The 13058-nt window shown below is 25.9% G+C and overlaps 1 protein-coding gene across 2 annotated transcripts; it reads right to left on the bottom strand.

The window, feature by feature from the left end:
• Positions 1-5236: 5236 nt before the first annotated feature.
• Positions 5237-12170, bottom strand: LOC114129303 (ribonuclease P protein subunit p30-like). Of its 2 annotated transcripts, XM_027993995.2 has the most exons (8): positions 12004-12170; positions 9801-9949; positions 9418-9492; positions 7852-7920; positions 7086-7280; positions 6963-7030; positions 6329-6408; positions 5737-6249 (listed from the first exon to the last, which is right to left on the bottom strand). In XM_027993995.2, the coding sequence occupies exons 1-8, from the start codon at positions 12077-12079 to the stop codon at positions 6191-6193; spliced, it is 771 nt and encodes a 256-aa protein (XP_027849796.1). In that variant the 5' UTR covers positions 12080-12170; the 3' UTR covers positions 5737-6190. The 2 variants fall into 2 exon arrangements, with proteins under 2 accessions (XP_027849797.1, XP_027849796.1); XM_027993996.2 differs by lacking the exon at positions 9418-9492 and having other exon boundaries at positions 5237-6249.
• Between the last annotated feature and the right edge of the window lie 888 nt (positions 12171-13058).

Below are 13058 nucleotides of genomic sequence, written 5' to 3'. Positions count from 1 at the left end.
GCATAGTTAATTAAAGATAAATGAAATTACATGTTATTATTACTTTTTACATCTGAGTTATAATGTCTTTTAAAAACTCACATTTAAATTATAGTACATTTTATTTATATGAGAACACATTTATTATTTAAGGCCCTGTTGTTATTTCTTCACTTTGAGTTCTTCGTTGGTGCCTGGTTTTTAGTTTCATATAGCTCTTTCCTTCTGTGTTCTCCTTTTCCAGTAGGTATGCATTGCTCGTTTCTAGGCACTCTCGGTCAACGACACCTTACGGCTGCCCGGTCCTGTGCCTTGGCGGTGGTCGTTTTAGCAGAGGTAATAATTTTGACCAAAAAAATAGTAGTCCGTTTGAGTGTACCTACCGTTTGGGTAAGTGAAATTATTTTGACCTGTGCGAGGTAAAAACCTGGTGACAGATACGAATGATATTATTGTTATAGGTAATCATTATTAATCACTTTATTATCGAAAATAAGATTAAAACGAAAACTCAGAGTTACCCCTCATTAATCGGCATCATTACCAATATTTGACCATCTCAGAACCACAAATGGACCGATGTCGGCACCGATACGGTCGACACCTTTTTTCGTTTTCGTGCCGTTTGCGGTCAGATAATTTCTATCTACCTGATTTTCAAATTTAAGGTATATAATATATGACATTTTATTGTGTACTGAATAATTATATACTAAATTGATTCTATACAGTAAATAATTTATTGTAAAAATAAGTTCTAAAGCGTATTATTATTATTAATTATGGATATACCTACTTTTTTCTTAGTTAACCTAACCTTTCTTACTACTTGGTTGTTTATAGGTTTTATTATAAATTAAGTGTTGAAAAATTAGATTATGTCAATTATATAATTAGACATCATCAATATCCGTCGATAACATTTACCTACTCAGTTTTTAGTATAGTATACTAGTATTCATCTTTGTAGAGTTTGGTATATTTTGGTGTATTTCAAAATGAATGATTCTTTCGAAATTTTGGAAACTACTAACCTACTTAAACAATCATAAAAAAATCAATGACTCAAATAACTTAACTTGGTGGAAATTTAAAACTAACTAAACCTTCAGTTAAATACAGGTCGGCATCCGTTTATGTGCTCAATATTTCGTCAATGACAAAACGGGGTTTAGCGGTACCAGGACCGCATGAGCTTGCCGCTACTTGTTCTACAGTTTTTACACAGCCGGCGCGCAGTGTCGAAGCAAACGGCGGTGACAGGGAGCGGCAGCAGTTACTCGTTCGATGAACATTATCATGATCACCTCATACATTCCTGTTACAAATATAAAAATAAATAACATTTTTCCATTAATAAAAAATAATTAACTAACATTAAAAGTATAAAACATTCAAAAATAAAATCTTATTAGGCATTTCTAATATTAAAGTCGATAAATTTAAAAATAACAGAAATATCTAAGTCTTAGGTCAAATTAGGAAAAATTGTCTAATAATAGTTATTCGAATACAATTAAATTGATAATATATAATATATATACAAATATACAGTTACTAACAAAACTCTCTATAATAATAAATTTATTTATTAAATGTATAATAAAAATTAATAAAAATAATGACATTATTTTTGATACTTTAAAAATTAAACAAATTTAAAAGAATAGCAAATAAATAGTGACTAACGACACACTTTTTGAAATAATTATAATTTAAAAAGTAATGATATTAATAACATAGAATTAAAATGTATAGGTATGCAGTATAAATAATAAAACTATTTAAATTATTATTAAAAGTTACCGTAGTTTAATAAAATATAATTTTATATATTTGTAGTAAACCGACGTTTTTTACATAAAAACGTAAGTTCAAAGTCTAGTGGCCTAGAACTATATCACGCCACCGAGTCGGACCACTGATGCTGCCTCCTGATTGGATTAGGCACATCACGCTATTCCTTGGACTTCAATCATCCTCTCCTCAATCACGGCATCTCCCATATAAATAGGAGTCCTCATAATAGAGCTAGTTAGAGTAAGAGTAAGAGTTAGTTAAGAGTCAGTTAGACTTAGTAACAGTTTTTAATTACTTCCTCTCCGATAGTTAAGTACATATACGTGCCTACGCTATCGAAAGACTTTATTTAGAATTTAACAGTAAATAAAAGATTTTAATTTGTCTTATTAATTTATTGCTTACATTTTATACCTCTTCTTTCCAACCTACGACGAAACATGCCTTCGTCGTAAAAGAAGCGTGCAGCAACCATCACTGGTTACTACATATTGAATACATTATAAGTTGAACATTGACTTGGGTGTTTTCGTTGAGTGTATACATTTTATCTTTGTTGTCATCGTACAATCGTAAGTATTTATTGGGTGTCTATAAGTATAAGCACGATAGTGTCCAAGTATTGTATGAGAAGTTACATCTTGTTGACTGTTTTGACTGTTTGGTGTTGTGACGGATTCTTTTAAATAATATAGTGATTGAGTGATTCCGATGTTTTTATATGTTTTGGGATATGATTCAGACACATTCTAGTATCCGAAAATTGACCTTTTATAGTGTTATTTAGATTTGTAAAATTAAAAATATATGGTTTCAAAATTTAGTGGTAGCCTTCACGGCTTAACTTCCCCAGAACATGATTTACAATAATAGACGGTATATAAATATTTCATTTCTGTACCTACTTACTAGATTATCGAGAAGTCTTTTTGTAAGATATTTTTCTGGAAAACATACAGTTAAATATTGTTTTTTTCTTTATTCCCATGCTCACATGAACTACAATTTTGAATTATTTCAACGCCTTCGTCTTCATTTAGCAATTTAATAAATAAATTATCAACAGCTGGTTCGACCGATAAAAAATTTACACAGTTAACTACAGTCTCTACTAGATAAAATTCTTTTAAAATATTTGCACATTTTCTGTATGTTTGAACAATTAAGCCATCTCTATGCAAGGCATATACAAGGTGCCATAATGTATTATCATCTTTTTTTCAACAGCGTATGTACCATACTCATCACTATCACAATATGCAACTGTTAATATTTGTACGACAGAGTTGAATGCAAATGTATTAGATAGAATATAAATTCCATCGTCCAATACTAAGGACTTAAATCTTGATTTATTGCCATTTTGAATAAGTCCAATACTTTTTGTTTTCGATTTTGATTCCAAATTCCTCATTCAAAATTCACGACTTTGTGTTAAATATTCAGGTCTTTTTTCTTAGGATTCATTAAAATATTTTCCCAATTGTCTTCGCTAAAATCTTCATTGTCTGGGATTATATGTAAGTCTGGAACAGTAATACAAGTAGGTTGACCCGATTTTTCAAAGTTTTTACTATTTTTATTTAATACATTTTCGTTAGGATCTAAAATTTCATCAAAGTTATTTAAGTTATGATTTATTTGTATTTTATCTGTTTAACTTTTTATGTTTAAATTATTGTACGTATAATACAGCATTACTATTTGTAGATTCGATATTTTTTATTCTTGGTTCCTTAATAAATGTGTCATTTTGATTAGATATTTCACTACTTCCTGATTTCAATAATAAAATATCTTCTGTAAAACTGTCATTCTCGTCATACGTGTTTACTAGAGTTAATTGTTACGGTATGATGTCTGGGTATAATACATCACTCAGTTTTGATGACTGTATTTCTTGATATTGCTGTCCTTGTGAATTCTTATCGATAGTTGAAGATCGATTATGGTGATAAAATGTTAATTGATTAGATGTGTAATTTTACAAAATCATTAATTTGCATTGGTATGTTGTTTGTATGTTTTAGGAACCTGTTCTTGGTCGACAGATTTCTACCCCCACCTTCACGGGGCGCCGACTGAAAACGGAACTCCAGTTCCGGCAAACGCGGTAGGCACAAAAGGCAAACTATCCAAACCAAACACCGACGGATCAACAACAGCGACCAGGGAGGGCCAACATCGCACTCCACCAACTGATATTAGGCCGAAGGCTCGACCCAAAAGGGACTGGAATGCGGGGACTCGACTGACGACCAATCCTGCACCTCGTACTACCCCATACCGCCAGCACAAAAAGTACATATTATTTGTCATTATCTCCAACTTCGTAGTAGACTTAGTTTTTTGCATTGTTCGGAAATTGTTTGTGCATTTCATGAAATGGACTTTCTGTGTCAACAATTGCACTTATGTCTTCAAAATTATGTTCCTCTGCAATTTCTCCATAACTATTATTAAAAATACTATTCTACGACTCCGGAGACTACTTTTTGCCGAAGAAATTGTCATTCATTATCACTAGCTGTATTACGTCCATTTAGTAAGCAACCGTCGGTCTTACTGTAAATCCGACAAAAGAAACTATTTAAAAGTTGTTTCATACCTTCTAAATTGTCCAATAGTACCATTTGAACTATGGAGCGTAGGATAAAATCTTTGTGTATGTGGACGTCACTCCGTCCAAAATTTAAAAAAAATAAATTACATTTTTTTGCCAAGTATTTAGCTAGAGAGTCTCAACTATTTTGTCCTTTTTTGCTAGTAAGTAATAAAACCATTAAAATATAAAATTATGAAATATATCTATTATGTATATTTTTTATAATTGTTCAAATAATTAAATGTGATTTTAATGAAGAGCATAGCAAATCAAAGAGCTCATGATTGAAAATCAAACTGTTTTCTAATTAAAACTAGTTTATTTACAAGTAATGAAGCAAAAACAGGTGACAATATAAAGCATTTCATGTGGAATTTTATTTTTTTTTTTTTTTTGTCAAATATTTGAAACAACGGATGAACCAAGTTTTGATATAATGTCAAATATAACTTTTGTTAGCAACTATTGACAAGGTTTCAATACGTTAACAGCTTTCGAAAATAACATAAGACATAGCTGCTGTGGTTATTTAAATATTTTTAATATCATTTTTCATATCATTTTAAGAAATCTGTTTGACTCAATATTTTGGAATCATGAAGAAGACAGTAACAAAATTTCTAAATCCAGTAAAGAAATTAATTATCAAATGCAAATATTTGATAAAATGTATGAAAAAAGCATTTCCAAAAATAATCCAATAAAGAATATATGGAGAAAATTTCAAAATCAAAAAATATCAATTTTACATGTAAGAAGGATTTGATATGAAACTTATTTAATATTAAAGTTATATATTATATTTATAATATATAATTATAATACTCTTATTATTCATATATCTCTTATTATTCTATGCATTCATTACTCTCATCTAAATTACACTATTGCTATTTGCTATTCACACTAATTATTTTAATTATTTATTTTGAATATTATTTTGTTTTTCACTTATAGTACTGTATTTTTTGTATTAGATATTGATATCCAAGCATTTGATTAGCCATCAGTGTCAATAACAAAAACAATAAAAACATGCTCAACGCCGGTTGCTGTACATTGAGTATTAATTATATGTTATGAGCCGTGCCAGCCGCCAGGACTGCCATAATTGCTGTCTGCAATCAGCAGTCTGCTGCTATTTTTTATTATATTATTTAATATGTCCTAATCACAATATAAAATGTATCTTAAATTATGATTCTAATAAAACAGTAGCTATTGTACAATGTAGGAAAATTTTTAAAACATAATATAGTATGATTAGGTATAGTTGATACTACTATTTCTTACAATCACTACTGTATCCATACATTTTTTAAAGAGGAGTTAATTATAATATTACTAATATTTAAATTATATTTCTTTACCACTATTCAATTACCTTTTAAACGATTATTAAATATTAAATTTATAAACTAATAATACACAGTACAACTTAAATTAATTTTGAGTAATGTGGTCATAAATAAACAAAAATGTAAAAAAAAACTACAATAATTATTTATTATAAAATAAGACTACATTAATAATCAAATAATAGAGTTGAACTAATTTTACCAGGCAATTTATAAATACCTAAAAAATCACTTATATACGTTAGATTTCAGTTCAATTTATCTTAAAAATGCATAAATAGTTACATTTTTGTGCTGAAATAAAAAATCTTAAATTAATCAAATTATTAACATTTTTGATTCTAAGAGCTTATTCTCCATTGGTAAAAATTATACATCAAACAATATTTTTTTTCAAAAAAAAACAACATTATTAAATATATATAATTTTTGTAAATTATTTGTTGTATTATGAAGTGATTGTTCTTGGCACCATATTAATTGCTGACTTTCCTATTTTTCTCCCGTCTGAAATACATAAGTTCATATTATATTAATTGTTCATTTGATATTTTTAATTTTTTCAAATAGATTTATAATAACATACAGCTCTGTAATATAATCGAATAACACCCTTGTGTGATTGATTCTTTGGACTGTTTACTTGAAAGGCCTAGTAAAATACCTCTGAATTTATAGTCAATAAGAAAAATGTGATGTGATTAATTTACTATGAAATAATTGATTACTTATGAACTTAATTATAAATAAATTAAATAAATAAATAATAGTTACAAAATATCAAATATAATAGAAGTGTAAAAATAAACAAGGTTCATGACAGTTATTTAAAAAAGTAAAATAGATTTTTAAAATTTTAAAAACAATGAATTAAGCACTGTTATTTACTGAAAAATATATTTGATATTATTATTACATTCTTCTTACCAAAATAAATTTAATATAATAATAATGTTATTATTGGTATACTTGATTTATTGTGTTAAAAATAAAAAAATTGTATCTTTAATACATTTGTAAGATTATTTGGTCAGAATTAATTATGAAGCATTTTATTCTTTTACCAACCTTTTATTTTTAGCAAAGATTACTCATTTATAGAAGTTATACTTATTAATATTTTACTTAAAACTTTTCTAAAATATCATACACATTGACACTTTTTTATTTAACATCAAAATATTTATATATAAAACTTAATTTTGTAACTTAAAGGATACAAATTCATCACATCATGAGGATTACGTATATCTAATTTATTAACTGCTGCACTTGAAACGATAATATTCTGAAAAAAAAAATATATTTTAACAAAAATTATTTTAACTTAGGTATATTTTTACTTTTGATTTTCCTTTTATATGCAAAAGATGAGCCAAACTTAAAACATCTTGACGGGCGACATAATTTACTAACATAGGTCCATAAGATACTTCAAAATAAATGTTTTTTTCTATTGCAATTGTATACTGCTTTGGAGTTATAGATGTTTTAAAATTACAATTTATTATATCAATAGATGATAAAGTCAATATGTCCTAAAAATAAATACAAATAATAACAAAATATATAAATGTAGATAATTATAGTGAGAAAATCATAAGCTTAATATATCTAATCTAAAGTATACATATGTATTTTAATACATTTTACAAGTTTTCCAGACTTATCACACTAAAAATACATAAAAGTCGTAATTGATAAACTATAATTAAATCTTCTTGAGAATAACTTCTTAATATAATATAAATAATTATATTGTAAAATATAGTAATTAAATTCTATTAAATTTATTCTTTAGGTATTATATTTTTTGTATATAGACAGAATAGTAAATAGCCACTACAAAATCAGGTACCTAACAGATATTTGTTCAAAAAAATAATTTTATTGTATTTCTTAGGAACTGGACTTATAATTACATTTTTTTTTTATAAATATAAAATTAAAATATTTAAAATAATTGAATTTTTCTGTTATTGAAGAAATTATTACTTTTTACACTTTAAAAATTGAACATATAGATAAGTTTTGAAAATTAAGTTATGTTCTTGCATTGATAATAGGATAGAGTACAAAAAGCAAAAGTTAAATAAAAACAGTTCATACCTGAAAAACTTGATCATTCAATGGTTCTACTGCAAGAATATTATATAATTTAAAATTTTGGGAATTGAACTAAAAAAAAAAAAAAAAATAGGTTAATTTTTTTAAACAGCTCAATCATTGTATAATATGTTACTAGAGAAGAAAAATGTATGGATATAATAAACAATTTCTGAACAATTTGGACAATGCATAAACTATAATTTTAAGACTTATATTTTTTTTATAATTTTTAAAGAAATTAGTATACTCTTACTCTAGAATATATAATATTATGTCCTATTACAATATGATAATGTATATAGTCTATTCCAAATAAAAACAACCACGGCGGCCGACTCCTGCACATAGGCATGGCTTAACTTTAGCAGAAATCGCGAACACTTCCAGCACCATGCGACGGCGAGAGCAATGTAATTAATCTATCGTAGACCAGTGACCTGAACAACTTAAAATGCATTGTATTATAACATGAAGTCATTCCCGCCCCGCCGCCTGTAGAGCTACACACGAACAATGGTTGATTAGGTAGGGAGAACTATAGGTGGAGCCTGTCCGCCGCCTGACAGAAACTCGTCGCCACTGTGGGTGTTTCTTATTTGGAATAGACTATAGTGCAATTACAAACAAATTTATAAACATACTTAATACTAAAAAGATTTTGATTTTGACCTTATAATTTAAATAATACATATAATTAAAAGATTGCTAATGATAATCAAATACAAATTTATTATTCGCAATAATTAGAAAATTGAGAGGGCTATTCAATCTATTCTTGATATAGTTCCCATTAGAATGAATTTGATAAAATGGTTAAGATCTCAAGTATTAAAGGAATTTATTTAAATTGGATTATAGGAAAGAATTCAGAGCAGTCGTTAAAACCTAATATTAAGTTACATAAAAATGTTGACAGTAAAAGCTAAGGCCTGTCATTAAGAGAAAACACATTAAAAAAACTGATAACATTTTGATATGACCCATGAGTCAGTTTAGAAATATATTCAATTTGAAAGAGATGGATCGTAAATAAAATATTTTGTATTGATACAATAACTTTGTTCTGTTTATTTGTATTATTGATATTGTATTTGTTAAAGGGGACATACAAACAGTAGTGTTTCAGTGTGGTTCGTTCATTAAAAAATCAATGTGTTCTTTTAATAAATCCTAGATTATGTATTTTTTTGTTTTTGATTATTTCGATATGATTTGAAAAATTCAATTTACAGTCCAATATTACTTTAAGATCTTTAAAATTATAAACCAATTTAAGTGTTGTTTTTGAAATAGAGTAATAAAAATTAATCTGGTTCTTTATAAAAGTTATAACACATTTATTTGAATTTCACAATATTTAGATGAAGGTATATTTTTGAATACTATTCTATTTAATAAAATTTTATTTTACTACTTTTTAATTTTTAATTATAGAGGTTTGTCTACTTTGTCAATGTTTATTTTATTATACTTACTGCACAATATAGACATTTTTCTTATTTAAATTAACATTGTATGCATTGCCCAAAACATATATATATATATATATATATATATATTACTTACAATTCTATGCAGTTGTCCAATATTTGATATTTGTACCGTCAATCTATTTACAATGGTCAATTTGGAATCATCATGCTAAGAAAAATATTTAATTAGATTTAATCTTTCTATGATTTATTGTAATATTATGATACAAAAATCAAACCAACATTTACTCATATTCAGTCATATACATTCTTTACGTGTTTTTATATTATAATATAATATATATACTGAATTATAAATATTATTTCTGTGTTATGTTTATATTATTATAAAGCTTAATATAATTGGTAAGATAGTTATTTTCAAACTACGGCCAAAGCATATATATTTTGAGTCCATCAAACTATTTATAATGGCACATTAGATCTTAAATATTATACTAAATATATGACATTTACATTTATGACCTTGGGAGTTGGTACCCAATCGTTTTCTTCATTATTTTCACCATTACATTCTGCAATTTTCCTTTTTTTTCTATTAGAATTTCCAACACCTAGCAGTGAACAATTCACAGTGGTATTTACTGCAATCAAAGTGTACCCATCTATAAACAAAAAAATGTGTCAAAAGAAATTATTATAATGGACAGTATAAATATTTAGACAAGATATTCGAACATGCCATTTTTAATATTTAATTTATAATTGAATAATGCCCAACTATTAATTATTTTAGATTAAAATTGTAAATAATCAGAGATAAACACATTGCACTAAAATTGATTGTTACTTAAAAGATTTAAGATACTTTAAATATTTTTAAATTGTTATAAGTTATATTAACAAATTTAGTTCATTTTAAAACACAAGCTAGTGTATAGTTTATAATTATTTATTTAAGAAAATAATAATGGTACTATTAAATATTTGTTTTTATGAAGGATTGATGAGAGAAATATATAATGTAAGTTATGACTAAAATTAATATGAATTAATATTAAAATTAATTTAAACATTGGTTAAAAAATGTTATGAAATATAAAAACTAATATGTACCTATGGTTAGATCAAATTACAAATATAAAATACATAAACTTAAAATAATAATATATTGTAGTCACACAAAATATGAATAACATATTTATACATAGTCAAACAGTAGATTTATATATCAATATCCTTTATATCCTTTTTATTGAAAAATACATTTACTGATACTTTTCTTTTAAAATCTGTAATGTGAAGACTGAGGATATAGAGCAGCGGTTCCCAACCCATGGGCCGCGGCCCACAAGTGGGCCGCGAGCAGCACGGTACTAGGCCGTGAACAATATAATATTATTATATATTTTTGTTTCATACTTATAATATTTCTGGTTATAATAATATTCGATCAATATTAATTACAGTGTAAAATAAGTGTACGGTATCGTCGGTATCGAACGTTTGAGGTTTGAATATAGTTTTATCTCATATAATATATATTATATTTTATAATTATAATACGTATATAGGTGTGGTATTATAGTGGGCCTCAAAGATATTTTTACAAAATTGGTGGTCCGCACAACTAGAAAGGTTGGGAACCGCTGATATAGAGGCATATATAATATATATCATGTAATTGATTATAAATACTAGCTAATTATTAGCCATTAATTTAAGAATTTTTATTCAACAATTGAGTACATCAGTATGTGATATAACATAACATATAATCTAATACTTCAGTTCAATAGACAATAATCATATCAATATAGAAAAAAAATAGATTTTCATAAGGTTGTTTATTTAATTTAAAATATTTTAATACTATAACTGTTTAACTTCATCCTTAAGCTATATTTTTTGATACATAATTATCATATGTTTAATTATTTATGTATATTTATATTTAATTAAATATTTGAAAAAATTATTAAATTGTTTATTGTTGGTATATTTAACAGTTAGGACATTTAATAGCGAATGGTGCTGAGATTATCCAAAATAATTGCATAAATTAAATAAAAATAATAACTTAAAATTAATTTTGATAATCTCCCACATATTTTTTTAAAAAAATGAGCAGATCACTTCCTTTTTAATTATGTGTCAATAAAAATAACTCATGGTTGACAAGCTCATAATAATGTAGTATATATAATATATCTAAGTATATTATACCATACGAATATAGGTACAGTAGATATCATACTAAGCTATCACACAATTATGGTATATAGCATATTAGACGAGTACCAATAACTTGTAGAAAAAAAAATTGGAGGGGGGAGAAATTACTAAAAAATATCAGCCATTTACATTAAAAAAAAAAATAATAAAAGTAATTACCATGTTAGTGGTAAAATACAACTGGATACAATGTACAGTCACTGTAGTACTATGTACCTCAAACGATGGAAAAAATGTGAATAAATATGCCATGTTAAAGTAATCTGCATTTAAAAATTTAACAAAACGATTTATTAATAAAAAAAATATTAGATCATAATATAAAAGTAGTTAAAGGCATCAAAGCTCAATTAATTTAACGTCAAATGTACAACTGATTTAACTATTCTGTCAAACATTTGACTGAACAATAAACATTTTTATCCACCGATACTGTTATATTAATATGATGTACTACAGTTGTACAATATTAAACGTTACTTACATTCAATGAAGGTATTGATAATACTATCGTTAACTCGCTCAACACGAAAGTCACAATAACCATAAGGCACTTTCATAATGATCGTTCAACAATTAAAATAATTAAAATAATAATAGTATAATACAAAATTGTAAATTTAAAATAACAGAAGATAACATGTCTTGAACGTTTATCATATCCATTGAACTATTTGATAACATGTTATCATACAGTTCAATGATCATATCTTAATATAAAGATTAAAGATAAGTGGCTAATTTTTAAATTTTATTCAATTTGTGATAAGCAATATAGTGTATATTTGATTGTATTTAAATACTTTTTGGGCGTCGAAAAATAACTCATTAATTGCAATGCATTTATATTGAAAAATTAAAAGGTAAATGGAATTTAATTTCATAAATTTATCAATACTTACTCAATTAAAACAATTGATATCCATACTAATTTATATTATATTATATTATCTTTGAGAAAAATAACAATGAATAATAATAAAAAATATATCATTCCATTAGATTGCTCTCAACAATAATTGTAATAAGTATTTAGAATTGAAGTTAAATAACTTCTTGTCAGATTTATACTACATAAATACATTATGAAAAATGTTTATGTCCAGTTTTTAACTACAGTATGAGATGCATAATAAATAGCATAACATAATTTTGTATAGTTGTATAGTTGTAATTTACTTATAGTAAAATAATGGTTTATAACACTTGGGGGACACCAGTGCTGCAACTACCAGGTATGCAAGTCTATACCACAGACAGGCCCTTGAATTCTAAAGGTTAGTTCTCTTTTAAATGTTATTCTTTTGTAGCTCACTTTAAGGAACTTATTGTCAATTTACTATGTTTTTATTAACTAGAGAAAAGAATAGTATTATCTATCCATAGTAATAGTTGATAGTAGATGACAGTTAGATTTTTCTAAGAAACAGATGATACTGTATTAAAAATGTTTTAGTTACCCATTATTTATTTAGAAAAATTATTGAAATTAAGGTATACATTTTATAAATAGTTACTTCCATAGTTAAAAAACTTTGA

This window comes from Aphis gossypii, chromosome X, assembly GCF_020184175.1.
Source record: "Aphis gossypii isolate Hap1 chromosome X, ASM2018417v2, whole genome shotgun sequence".
Classification (NCBI taxonomy): domain Eukaryota; kingdom Metazoa; phylum Arthropoda; class Insecta; order Hemiptera; family Aphididae; genus Aphis; species Aphis gossypii.
The sequence above is the reverse complement of the archived record's forward strand: the minus strand, read 5'-3'. Positions and strand labels throughout refer to the sequence as shown.

What these genes read in the sequence shown, in the direction of transcription:
- LOC114129303 (XM_027993995.2), bottom strand. Translation starts at nt 12,079, where the DNA reads ATGAAAGTGCCTTATGGTTATTGTGACTTTCGTGTTGAGCGAGTTAAC. An exon ending in ATATAAAAGGAAAATCAAAA is followed by an intron (nt 7,031 to 7,085) that starts GTAAAAATATAC and finishes TTTTTTTTTCAG; the next exon opens with AATATTATCGTTTCAAGTGC. An exon ending in CCTCATGATGTGATGAATTT is followed by an intron (nt 6,409 to 6,962) that starts GTATCCTTTAAG and finishes CTATAAATTCAG; the next exon opens with AGGTATTTTACTAGGCCTTT.